At 43.6% G+C, this 13,421-nt stretch overlaps 1 protein-coding gene across 1 annotated transcript in view; it reads left to right on the top strand.

Moving 5' to 3' along the window:
• CUBN (cubilin) overlaps window positions 1-13,421 on the top strand; it is a 272,327-nt gene that overhangs the window by 250,549 nt on the left and 8,357 nt on the right. Inside the window, exons 61-64 of the mRNA XM_005687978.3 lie at window positions 8,445-8,607; window positions 8,976-9,181; window positions 10,826-10,973; window positions 11,885-12,066. Of these exons, the coding sequence (XP_005688035.2) occupies window positions 8,445-8,607; window positions 8,976-9,181; window positions 10,826-10,973; window positions 11,885-12,066 (699 nt within the window). The remainder of the gene's footprint in view (window positions 1-8,444; window positions 8,608-8,975; window positions 9,182-10,825; window positions 10,974-11,884; window positions 12,067-13,421) is intronic.

Genomic DNA, 13,421 nt, shown 5'->3' with positions numbered 1-13,421 from the left:
GAGTGAAGAGGTTGACTTTATCAGGGCAGATTATTGTTAAAGCAGAGCAAAAAATAAGACTGCATAGGTGGAGAAATACCCAGATTATAAAGGATCTGGAACATCAAGCTAGTGCATTTAGATTTTATGTAGTTGGAAATAAGGAGTGATTGCACGTTTTCCAATGAGTCATAAGATGAGAACAGTATTTAAGAAAGATGACTCAGCATTCTAGGTGGATGGTCCTGGGAGAGGCTGGGGTTAGGAGCCCAGGAAGAAATTACCTTTAAGTGAGGAGGGTGTAGAGATGGTGCAGATGACAAGCTGGATGTGAGAGAAACTAAAGTTCAAAAATCATCTTAAATTTTGCAGAAATTGGTTTTAAAAGAAAGGGAGGAAAAGTCATAGACAAAATACACATTTAAGTACTTAATTATAAGAAAGAAAGAAAAGTCGCTTAGTCATGTCCGACTCTTTGCAACCCCATGGACTGTAGCCTACCAGGCTCCTCCATCCATGGGATTTTCCTCAGGTGGAGCAAGAGTACTGGACTGGGTTGTTCTTTCCTTCTCCAGGGGATCTTCCCAACGCAGGGATCAAACCCTGGTCTCCCACATTGTAGGCAGACACTTTACTGTCTGAGCTACCAGGGCACTTAATTATAGACAGTCTTATATTTTCACTGTGAAAAGCGCCATGCCCAGAAGACCAAAAGAATGTCAGTACTCTTAGGAGGAGGCCGTGGTTTTGCAGGAATAAGTTTAATTTGGATGATGGCAGGGCCGCCAAGTGAAATTGCCCAGGGGCAGAGAATACCAGAGCTCCAGCAAGGGGGCAGCAACACAAATAGAGAGAAGGCTGCAAAGAGAGTTTCTTAAATCAGGAGAGATGCTTTCTTTGAGAGAGACAGCATGGCACTGAACAGCCAGTCTCCCGCTCAACTCCAGGAAAGGTCCAGAGTGAGACAGCTGGAAAGGACAGAAGAATCAAGATGAGAAACAGACAAGTCACAGAAAAATGTACCAACCAGGAATAATGCAGTTATCACTGAAGTCAAGGGAGAAAAGTCTTTTACCAAGGATGGATGGTCAGTACTATTAAATTGTAAATTAGAGGCCAGGAAAGGTTAAGATAAAGAAAAACTCATTAGATTGGATGACAACCATTAAATAAAGTATTGGGACAGAAGCCAGATCAGAAGGAATTCACCAAAGACTACAGATAACAAGAAATGTCAGTTCAGGGTGAATTCTTCTTGTCTGGAATGAGACCAGAGTGGCCAGAGCAGCAATGAGCTGATGTTCAAGGCTGTGTGAGCGCTTATTTTACCAGAGGATAAATATATTTTCAGGGCAGGTAATATGGACTGAAACCCAACTTTGCCACCTGACAAATTTGCTAATGTCCCTGATTCTCATCAGTCCATCTATTGAAAAATGAACAAACAAAAACACACAATTGTACCTGTCTTGCAAGACTGTTTTGAGGATAAAGATAAGGTATGTTAGAGTATTTAGCACTGTGCCTGTCATATAATTTGTAAATAAATTTATTTCTTTTTTCCTCATTTTGGGTGACTCTACATGGCCATGAAGGCTGTATAATCTCCTTTTCTTAAAATATTATGAACAATTGATTTATATATACATTATTATGAACGTAAATACATGGGGGATGTTTAGAATGTGGTTGTGCCAGGAGGAGGCTGACTGGATTTATTCTCAAGATATGTTTCTATGTGTGATTTGATAATACAATTAAAAGAACTATTGGAAGCTCCCTGACAGTCCAGTGGTTAGGCCTCTGCTCTCACTGCTGAGGGCCCAGGTTCAGTCTCTGGTTGGAGAACTAACTAAAATCCCACAGGCTGTGTGCTGCTGCTAAGTCGCTACAGTCGTGTCCAACTCTCTGTGACCCCAGCCCACCAGGCTCCTCCATCCATGGGATTCTCCAGGCAAGAGTACTGGAGTGGGATGCCATCGCCTTCTTTGCATAGGCTGTGTAGGGTGACAAAAAAAAAAAAAATTAATTAAAAGACCTGTTAATTTTATAGATGTTTTCAAGCTATTTAGGACAGACATAACAATACTGAAAACAAGGGGTTATTCTCTGGCTTCAGTATAAAATGCCCTTTATTTTTTAAAAGAAATTCTGTTTAGATCTACTGTTGGTTTTCTTTTTGGGAAAGCAGTTTCCCTCAATTGGCACCATTTCCAGCTTATATGCATCTGGCAGATCACAGGACAGTTCTTGGAATGTGAGGCCTGGAGGTAACTTTATTAAAGAGATTCACTGTGATAAATAGGACACTGAGCTCATTTTAGACTGTTTCTTAGAGATTCTAATCAAATAACTTTTTAGAAAAGTTAATTTAATTCTGTAGGTAGATATTTAAGTGAAAACATGCCAAACTCATTATTCATTTGTAATTATATCATTATTGTTTTGGAAGGGTTGACTTGGAAAGTAATTAACATAACTGCAGTAGGGGACTTCCCGGAAGTCCAGTGGTTAGGAATTTGGGCTTTCACCACCGAGGGCCTGGGTCATGGAACTAAGATCCTGCAAGCCACCCAGTATGGCTAAGAAAAACAACTACAACAGTAGTAACAACAAAAAGATAACTGCAATAAGTAGAGAATTATGTATTTCAATGAGTGGTTGCTGTTTCAATTGACATCACATCCATTCCCTGAAGAGTCACATGGCATGATTAGGTGTTGGGCATTGTACCTGGCATTTGAGGTGTGAGAATCAAAGATAAGCTTCAATCATGGAGCTGTAAGTGGATGAGACTGATAACATGGCAAAGCCAATAAACGTGATCAACACAGAAAAATAGAGCAAAACAACCAAAGTATGAGTGCTGTCACTCCAGGGTTCAGAAAGACATTGTAGATGGGATGGCTGAGCTGAATTTCAGAGAAACCGCACAAAAGCTGGCTTCCAGTGGGTGACTGGTTATCACAGAGAAGTGGGTGAAGAGGGGAAGCAAGCTGCATGGCGTCTACCCCGCTTCTGAACACCAGCCTATTCATCAGTTAAGTCACTCCTTTGTGGAGAGCAGTGAGTGAAACAGCAAAGAGGACTCCGTTTTGTGACCATAACTGACATTGCTTTGCTGGGAAACATGGAACTGGAAAAGGAGGGGCTTCTTTCTAACACTGCTCAGCTTCTTCTCAATGCAGTCAGTGCCCCTTGGAATATGGAATATTGTCTAATGATCCTTTGACCATCTGAAGCGAAAGCTCATCTGTGCCATAGCCTAGCCATATATATTATTTCAATTTACAATTATGCTAAAAGCTTTGAAAAGGAGAAATAAAAGGAAAACCCATAAAACAGTGTGTATACCAACATGTAAATGCTCTGACGTGACTATGCTAAGTCTCTTGATTAAGTACTAAACTCCTTCCTATGTATGGAACCACGACAGATGCACGCATGGAAATCTGGACTGGTATGAGTACATAGGCTCTATTTGCAACTTAAAAGATAATGGCAGTACCCATCCACAATATGAATTTCCAAAATTCAAATCAAATCGTTCCAGATAAAACAAACTACAGTCTTCCTTCAACTTATAAATAATTGCCTTCTTGGAAATTTGTTTCTTACTAAAGCAGTGCAAAATATTTTTGTGTTTATATACAGAATGAGCTTAGGTTCTGGGACCAAATCATTTTAAACAGTTTTCTTACACACGTGTCTGGCAGGGCATTCACAGGTATGTGGGGTATGTAAATCTTCACACTGCACACCTGTCCTGTGAATTTTGTTGGAATTCTGCAGTGTGGCTTCTAAACACTAAGTGCCAGTTTCAGCCTCAGACTACTATGATGAGCCCCAAACACCACACTTTTGCAAAACACTCCCTAGATGATACTGTTCTCATGGAAAACCTTTGTCTTAACCCACTGGGCTCAACCATCAGTCTGTGATCAGCCATAGGAGGAGGGGGTTGTCCAGTTTTGGGGAGGAGGTCAGTAATTAGGGAGGTGTCAGGTCCTCATCCTTATAAAATAGCACCTACTATCCATTCATTCATTCGATGAATGTTAATTTGAGTACTTACTATATTCCCAACTCTGCCATAAGCACTGGAAAAGAGTCTGAGATTACATAATAATCATATTAATAATATTATTGATTTTATATAATAATACTACTTTTGTTGTTATATTAAAAACTCCTGCGTTTAGAGCTGATTCTCTTCATTGCTCCTTTGCAAGCTCTTCTAGAGCTTGGACCAAGCTCTAGAACCAAGGCACACAGCACCAAGCCTGGCACATAGCAGCAAGAATAAAAATGCTTGTTGATATGAACATGATTTTATACAGGCAGCGATGGTTATAATAAAAACCTAGAACCACTAGGACCAAGATAACATTTTCCCCAAAAGATTCTATAAAGTATCCTAGTTCAACCCCAAACCTAAAAATTTACTCTACTCTCATTCTCATTCCAAATTATACCCAGGCCGTTGTCCAGCAGACTCTGTCAGACGTTTCACAGTAAGATCAAAGAATTCATGAAGATACTCTGAGATGCTACATAGTTTTCAAATAAGACTATTAAAATTCTCCTGTTATCACATTCCCAGTATAATGTTCAAAGATAAAGTCCTAAGGAAAATGATGTCTAAAATTATGAAAGAGAAAATGAAAGTGTTAACTGCTCAGTTGTGTGTCCAACTTTTTGCAACTCCCTGAGTCCATGGTGTAGCCCACCAGGCTCCTCTGTCCATGGAATTCTCCAGGCAAGAATACCAGAGTGGGTTGCCATCCCCTTCTCCAGGGGATCTTCTTGACCCAAGGATCACCAGGGAAAATTACGGAGTTAAATTTAAAAAGAATTAAAGCCCAATATCAAAACCTCTTGCCCTCATGCATGAAAAATTCATAGACGTTAAAATCCCCAAATTTCCTTCCCTACTTTCTTTAGCTGCTCCAATCAGGGAGGATCTGGCAGTAGCTATCATCAGAAGTTATCTTCCACCAGATTATTTCTGCAGTTCCTTCAGGGTCTTAAATAGATTCTAACCTGCACCACTGTTAAAGAGGTTTAAAAGCTGAGAAAACACGGAAATCCTCTCAGCACTTCTCTCTATCCACAAGACTTAGAACTTAAATTCAAGCTCCAGGTCTAGGTGGTTATGGCAGAGACGTGTGCTCCCAGAATGCACCAGGCAGCTGCTGGTGATGGTGCGGGGCCTCAGGGCGGTCCTCAGGGCGCCATTGCTGACCTCCCCCGAGTAAGAGTCCCCACCTGCAGCTCTGCATGGTGCACTTCCTGCAAGCCTCTACACAGCCGCCCTGCCAAGTTCACGGTGGAGACGTGGCGTCGCCAGGGAAAAAACCCTGGCCTGGCCTACACCGGAGTCCAGAAGCCTCTATCATCTTCTATTTTAGCTCCATTAGGAGAAATCTTACTGTGGCACTGAGTGAAGTAATACAAACACCAGCTCGAGGCTGGGCATGGTTATACAGTAAGTCCTCTACATATGAACCTTCAAATTGTGAGCTTTCAAGATGAGATTATGTGTGCCAGCCCCTGTATACCAGCTGTTATACTATATAAACCTCATATAGTACCAAACTATATAGCTGATTGTGTTAATTGGGTACCTAGGTGAACTTTGTTGGACTTAACGAACAAATTGGACTAAACAGAGGAACTCTTGGAATGGAACTCGTTTCTATGTTGGGGACGTACTGTAATTTCTTTCCATCACCTTGCCCACTTATCCATTGAAAACCCAAATCAGATCTTACAACTCCTGTAGGAGATACGAGGCCCTTCGCATGAAGCATGTGTAGCATCGGCCTTGTCCCAGTGAACTCCTCGGCCCCACGTCTGTTCTCTTACCTAATCTGCAGGCCGGTGGGTCACAGGGCAGGGAGGTGTCGAACAGGTCAGGCCTTCTGTCCTTCTGCGGCCTTCCGCACCTGGATGCATCTGCCCAGGGCGCCCTTCCTGTTGTCTCCGTCTGGAAGGCCTCTGCTCACAGTGCAGGCGTCTGTGTGGGGTCTGTCCAGACTCAATCGTATGAGTTCCCCTCGTGCACTGAACTCTTTTCCTGTAGCACTCATATTTCTCTATTTATGTATAATTCACACACACACACACATTTAATTTATGAGCCTCTTCTCATTAATCTCTGAGTCAAATTAGTGTCTTAAAGGTATGGGAAGTGCTTATGCACCCTTTTATAGACAGGACCTAGCTCGGAGGCCTGACACACAGCACCAAGAATAAAAACGCTTGTTGCTATGACCAAGATTTTATACAGACAACGATGGTTATAATAAAAACCTAGCTTGTTTACCAGAAAAAGTACACTGCCTAAAACTTGGCAAATCTGCTCTTCTGTAAAATGAGGGGATTAGATAACTCAGCCCCTCAGTCTCTTTTGGGTTTAAAATCTTACTAAAATTTTATTAAAATCATGTTCAAAGAGAGACACAGTGCCATCTAGTGGGAAATTTATTTTTGTGTTTATTTTGACAAGACCGTTTTTAACCATTTGATGTATTCCCAGCATCTTAAAATAATGTCAGGGATCATGGTGATGCTGAGGCTTAATAACACACCATGGTTCTGTTATCAGTTCCATCTTTGAATCCACACAGATATTTGTTTTAGCAGTGCAATAGGGATTGCTCAGATGGAGAACACTTTTTCTTCTAGTGATGTGTTTGAGAAAATACAAGCACTCACTATTTCAACATTTGCTGAAGGGCATTTGCTGAAAGCTCCTTTGCCTGGGGGTTGTTCTGGGTGCTGGTGACATACAGGGAATAGTGAGAGGTCCCCTCACCCACCCATGGTTTTATATGCTTTATGGGGGAGAGACCAGAAGAAGTAAATAAGCAATAAACAAGGTAGGTCTTGGTTATAGTTAGAAAAGAGAACAGGAAGATCCTGGGGGAGTGCCCACTAGGTAGGGTTGGGCTCTGAGAGGGTGGCATCTGAGCAGAGACCCTATGACGAGGAATGGGCCATCCAAGGGCTGAGGAGAGAGCTCCTGGCAGGAGGAGCAGCTCAGAGAGACTTGCCAGGGGATGGAGGAGTTACAGGGAGACCTGGGTTCGATCCCTGGGTCAGGAAGATCCCTGGAGAAGGGCCTGGCAACCCCCTCCAATATTCTTGCCTGGAGAATCCCCATGGACAGAGGAGCCTGAGGGGCTACAGTCCTCTATAGGGTCACAAGGAGTTGGACACGACTGAATAACTAAGCATAGCACACCTCAGAGGAGTGGGCAAGTGTGAAGAGCAGCCCAGGCCAGACAAGAGGGGCCTTGCAGACCATGCTAAAGAGGGTGGATTTAAGTGAAGATGCAATGAGATCCCTGGGGACATGGCAGGCCAAGCAGGATCTTCGCCTGTTCTAAGCTTACAGAGGTTCAGGCAGCCTGGGGAGAATGCTGTGTGGAGTCAGGGCTATGAAAACTGTTACCACAGTATAGGTGAGGAAGCACTGTGGGAACACCAGAGATGGAGCCCTTGGGACGGAGGGTGAAGGTGGAGCAGAATCGATGGGGGTTCAGAAGGAGACAGGGCAGTCGAGGGTGGCTGAGGTGCTAGGCTTGGGCCATTAACTGACACAAAGATGACTTGGGGGGCTTCCCTGTGGTCCAGTGGTTAAGACTTCACCTTCCAATGCAGGCGGTGCAGGTTAGATCCCTGGTGGGGAAACTAAGATCTCACATGAGGAGGGGAGTGGTCAGGGAAGTCTGCTGAGTCAGTGATGTTTAAGTCAAGACTTAACAGAGGGGAATGAAACCATGTGAATAAACAGGAGAACATTCCAGGCAAAAGAAACAGCAGATACAGTAGCGAGAATGCCGGAGCACCTGTTTCACTCCAGGAGCAGAGCAAACAAAGTGGAGGCCATTAAGAGTTCAGCTGGGAAAGCCCAGGAGTAGGAGTGGGAGCAGGTTCTATCAGGCCTCAGAGGCCCTAGCCACGGCTTTGAGTGGGTGGGGAGGGCTTAGGAGAGCTCTTAGCGGAGCAGCAACCTGGTCTGACTAACACTTAAACTGTATCCTCTGGCTGGTGTGTTGAAAACAGACTGTAGAGGGTCAAGAGCAGGACCGGGGGCATCCGTGGGAAGATGCGATGAGAATCAGGCAAGAGGTCACAATGGCTTGGACCTGTGCCGTTAGTCGGGACAGAGGTGAAGGTGGTGATGGGTTTGTGGCTCTAATGACACATTATTTTTTAAATCAAATATGACTTTCCCAATGAGAAAAAAATTGTAGGCCACTATACTAGATTTTTACTGAAAATCATTATAGCGTAATTGATTCGATAACAATTCAGTTCCTAAATTAAAACCAGCATTAAGAACATTAGTGTAAGATTCTTAACTATGACCTCTTGTAACTTCATGTGCATTTTAGTGTAAAATATGCAACTTCTTTGTGACTAATGGATAACTAATGAGCTGTTTTTCTTTTCAGTTATATGATGGGGACAGTGAAAATGCCAACTTGGCTGGAACATTCTGTGGTTCCACCATACCTGCCCCCTTTATCTCTTCTGGAAACTTCCTTACAGTTCAATTTGTCAGTGACTTGACTTTAGAAAGAGAAGGATTTAATGCTACATATACCATCATGGACAGTGAGTAAACTGAGACATTTTTACATGTTATAAAACACATGTGTATTTATGCACTCAAAATAATGACATGATTATATCTATACTCAATGTTAATTACTAACCTCAGTATTAATTACTAAACTCAATGTTAATTACTATCTGAGCTCAATGTCAGTTACTAAATACCCTATTAATTACTTTGTGTTTAATCCATGGTACAAATTTGGTGCAATTCTTAGTCAAGAATGTATAATGTAAATCCTTCCTAGAATGATATAAATACAGCTCCTTTGGGTTAGAAGAACAAGGAAAATAGAATTTTAAATATTATATGTGTGATGAGTTACAAGTAAAATGTCTTCTAAGTTGTGTTTTATTTCCCATCTCAGTGCCTTGTGGCGGAACATTTAATGCAACTCGTACCCCACAAAGTATTTCGTCACCCAATTCATCAGACCCAAATGTCCCCCTTGCCACCTGTACTTGGGTCATTGAAGCTCCCCTACATCAGCAGGTCGAGATAACTGTGTGGGCATTTCAGCTGCACTCTCAAGACTGCAACCAGAACTACTTAGAGTTTCAGGACCCACTGGAGGTAACAATTGTATGAATGACAGAAACATCTATAACCTTTTCATCAGAATTTGCAAAACACTTGAAGTAATGAGGACATGACTGGATAAGTTCTCAAAGTTACTTCTAGCCTAATGCGCTTTTTAGCCTTTTATGACACCCTCTATTTATAGGCATTAAGAAACCTGAACTTGGTCTGTAGGTTGTGTGCCTACTTGCCATCTGGGTGTCTTGGCAAAAGTGCCTGGCCCTGAAGTAGAGAACAGACTGTGGTCACAGAGAGGGAAGGAGAGGGCGGGATGAACTGGGAGGGTGGCACTGGCAATCTCTACCACCATGCGTGAAATAGATAGCTGGTGGGAAGCTGCTGCACAGCACAGGGAGCCCAGCTCCATGCTCTGTGATGACCTGGAGGGCGGAATGTGGGAGTGGGAGGCAGGCTCAAGAAGGCAGGGACATACGTATACTCACGGCTGATTCACATTGTTGACCTGGAGAAGGGCCCGGCAACCCACTGCAGTATTCTTGCCTGGAGAATTCCAAGGACAGAGGAGCCTGCAGGCTACAGTCCATGGGGTCGCAAAGGGTCGGACATGACTGAGCTAGTAACATGCACGCACACATTGTTGTATAGCAGAAACCAGCACATCATTGTAAAGCAATTATCGTCCAATTAAAAATAAACTGAAACAAAAAAGTGCCTGCTCTTGTGCCCCATCCACAGAGACTGATTCCCCAATTAACCTGGGGAATTTTTAAGAAACTTTGCATTTTGTATAGGAGTGTGGCCGATCAACAAGGATGGGATCGTTTCAGGCCGTTAACCGGAGTTTTTGACGTGCGTCTCTGCCGTTCTGCCTGCAGCGCTCCAGGCAGAAGTCCCTCTGTAGTCAGCGGGATCTGTGTGTAGAACAAATCGGAGGGTTCGGTTAAGAAGCCATTTGGTACCAGTCTAGGGGGGCTATATTCATAGTTTTAAAAAACAGAGAAAAGTTGTTTTGTTTTTTAGAAAATGGATCAGTCTGAATTGCTCATGGGGTAAGATGTTAGATTGTTGACCGTAAAAGTGTGATGGTCACAGAATACCTGAGGATTTGGGCATCAACATCATGTGACTAGGCGGTTGACATAAAGAGAACGATGGGATTAGAGTGTAGGAACCCTGAACTGAGGATGCTGCCTGGTGGAGGCACCTGGGAATACGTGGAATGTCTCGCTGCAGTTTAAGGAGCAATTCATACACTGCAAGTTTGCTAAAGGGTGGTGAGAGAGGGCCCAGAACAGTGTTGGTTAGTCCTAGGGGCTTCCGAACAACGGAGACGCCCCGGGTGAACTGTAGTGAGCTCCGGCAGCCTGGCTGAGCTCTGACAACAGCATAGCCCTTAGAGAGGACTTGGGGTGAGGGGGACGGTCCTGTTTTCGGTAGGCAGGGGGCTGCCCTGTGGTATCAGCAGAAACCTCTCCGCCTCTCACCCACCCCTCAGATGTGAGACATCTGTCACTTCCATGGCCAAGGTGACATCTTACTGCAGAGTGCTTTAAACTCTATGATTGGTCTCCATGGTTAAATACTTACACTGTATTTTTATATGCAGTTTAATTTCTGCTGTGGCCTGTTCTCTTTTGAAACTAAACCTACTGACCCTTGGCTTCCATTCCATTTCAGAGTAATGGAAACCCAGGAATTCGCTTCTGCAGTGGAAATGTGTCAGCCGTGCCCACGTTTTACTCCTCCACGAGCACTGCAGTCATCGTTTTCAAATCAGAAGCTTTCAATATAAACTCCAGAGTGGGTTTTACCTATCAGATTGCAGGTGAGCTTGGGGATTTAATCTTTCATTCAGAAAAACTGCCATTATTACAATTACTGCTAGAGTTTACGCCTGTGAGTAAATTAAGATTTGTTGACACAAACCACACGCAGATGAAGTAAGACTTTACCAGAAGCCTAGCCCCATTTAGTAGATGACTAAAGCTGGCTTCTGGAGAGTTAAAGCAAATGAAATACTAGCTAAAATGTTGAGAATGCAGGATATTAAGTTCATGTTGTTAATTAAAAATATATACCAGTTACTATGTTAATTATGCTCTTAACCACATAGAGAAATCACTATGTATTAGAAAATTACTTTGGAAAAACCAAGGAGCCTTGAAAGAGTTACTTGTTCACTGTCACCAAGAAATTGATTTCCAGAGAACACTTCATGTAATGTTTGTTTCAAGCTTGATTAAAACTAAAGCTGCCTTTAGTTAAAACAAACAAAAACACTCAGGGTATTTTTACCAAAAATGGTCGAAAGCTATCATTTGCCAGTTGTATCAGAACGAACAATTCACCAAGGTATTTGAGGAAACATCCTCAGACAAAACTCTGTCTTGGAGGTAGAGTCTGTATGTCCAGATTCTAAATGTCAGCCAACTCCACCTCCGGATCACCAGAAAAGTGCAGAGAGTGCTGGAATGCTCATCTTCATAGGAGAGCCTTCATATTTCACATTTAACACTAGGATGTTTTGTGGTAAGACACTGCGCTGTGTTTGCCCGGCACGCTGTCCACCTCAGATCTTGGGTTCTCAGTCATCTCAGAGGTAAATGGAGGAGCTAGATTAGCTTTTTTCTGAAGTTTGCTCTGATTTAATAATCTCCTTGAATTATTCCTGTCAAGTTGAAGGAGCACTAACTATTGGGATGCATACATTAATTATGATGCTGTCTTTCCTCTAAGGTTGCAGTCGAGAATATAAGAAGGCATTTGGCAACCTACGGAGTCCTGGCTGGCCAAGTGACTACCCCAGTGACATGGACTGCACAGCCGTGCTCACAGCCCCTGGCAGCCACACCATCTCCCTCTTCTTTCACTCATTTGGCATCGAGGACTCTAGTGGCTGCACACATGACTTCTTGGAGGTAACACGTGTCTGAATACCGTGTAAAGGAACTATGTAAAAGATGCTGGATCCCTCAAGATTTGTCACCGTTCCCTCTGCTACTGCGAATCATATTCCTTCCTCATTTCATTAAATTGTTCATCATCCCTTCAGCCCCTAAATAGCGACCATCTCCAAGACCCAGACACGGGAAATCCAGGAGGGAACAAGACATAGTCAGGGTTCCCCGGAGGCTCACAATCCATGGGAAAGACAAGACAGGAAGTAGTCTGCTCTTGTTGACCAACAGCCAGCAAGGTTAGGGGCACTTAACCCATCTGGGGACAGAGAAGGCATCTTGAAGGCACTGATATGTGGCTTGAGACTGGAAGGACCAGAGGGAGGTCAAGTGCAAAGTGCTAATTTTGGAGATGGAAGACGTGTCTGACTTTAATAAGAAATGATACTAAATCATTTACCTGATTTTGCTAATGGCCACAGTATGTTTGCGGCATCTTCAGTGTTCTCTACGGAGAGTGTCTCCTTGACCACCTGTTTGGCAGACACAAGAGGAACGCTCTGTTTCTCCCCCCTCCTCTGGAGCACCTTTGCTGCTTGCCTGTCCCCTACCTACCCTACCCTCCTTCCCCTGAAACACACTGAGAGAGAACCCTCCCTTGTCTGGGGCTTAGCACCTATATTTTGCTGTAAAAACCGTAGCGTTCTCTCCTGTGTCCTTTGCAGACTCTGTTGGAAATGCATTCATTCTTAGGAAGTAAACTGAGTTGCTGAGTAAGTCTCATACTTACAAAGATGCTGAATCCCTCTGTGAATTGAATTCACACCTAAATCTTAACCCAAGAGTCCCTCAGTTGGCTATGTTTCATGTGCATGTGAATCTCTGGCAAGGTTTCCAAAAAGTCAGTTTGTTCCCCTACACCTGTTATGGGGTTTTATTATCCTGGAAAGTGCCTGTGCCCCCAACCTCCGGCCCCGCAATAGAATTCATCTAAGTCCTTGGTTAATGACTATGCTCAACCTAGAGTGTAAAATTCTCAGAGGAAGCGTATGCCTTTTCATGGGGAACCTTAGCCATGGTAGAAACTGGGAGGACATGGATGTAGCAGGGAGGAGATGAGAGGACAGTCTTGTTGGCATCAATCAGGTTACTAAACTCAGACCTACGTACGTACCCACCATGGAGGCTGAACAGTTCCATGGAGCATAAAGCAGAAGTGAGAGGTGGAGTGAGACACAGAAAAAGGACGAACCATCCAGACAGTTCAGAGTCGCAGTGCAGCTACTCCTGGTTCACATCAAGCCTGAGTTGCCCGTTAGTGACTAGCGTGAACTCTGCTGTTTGCCTCTGGTTGCTGGGAAGCAAGGGCAACTCTC

The sequence above is a fragment of the Capra hircus genome, chromosome 13 (assembly GCF_001704415.2).
Source record: "Capra hircus breed San Clemente chromosome 13, ASM170441v1, whole genome shotgun sequence".
Lineage (NCBI taxonomy): Eukaryota > Metazoa > Chordata > Mammalia > Artiodactyla > Bovidae > Capra > Capra hircus.
Note: the sequence above shows the minus strand (reverse complement) of the source record. Positions and strands in the feature narration are given on the sequence as shown.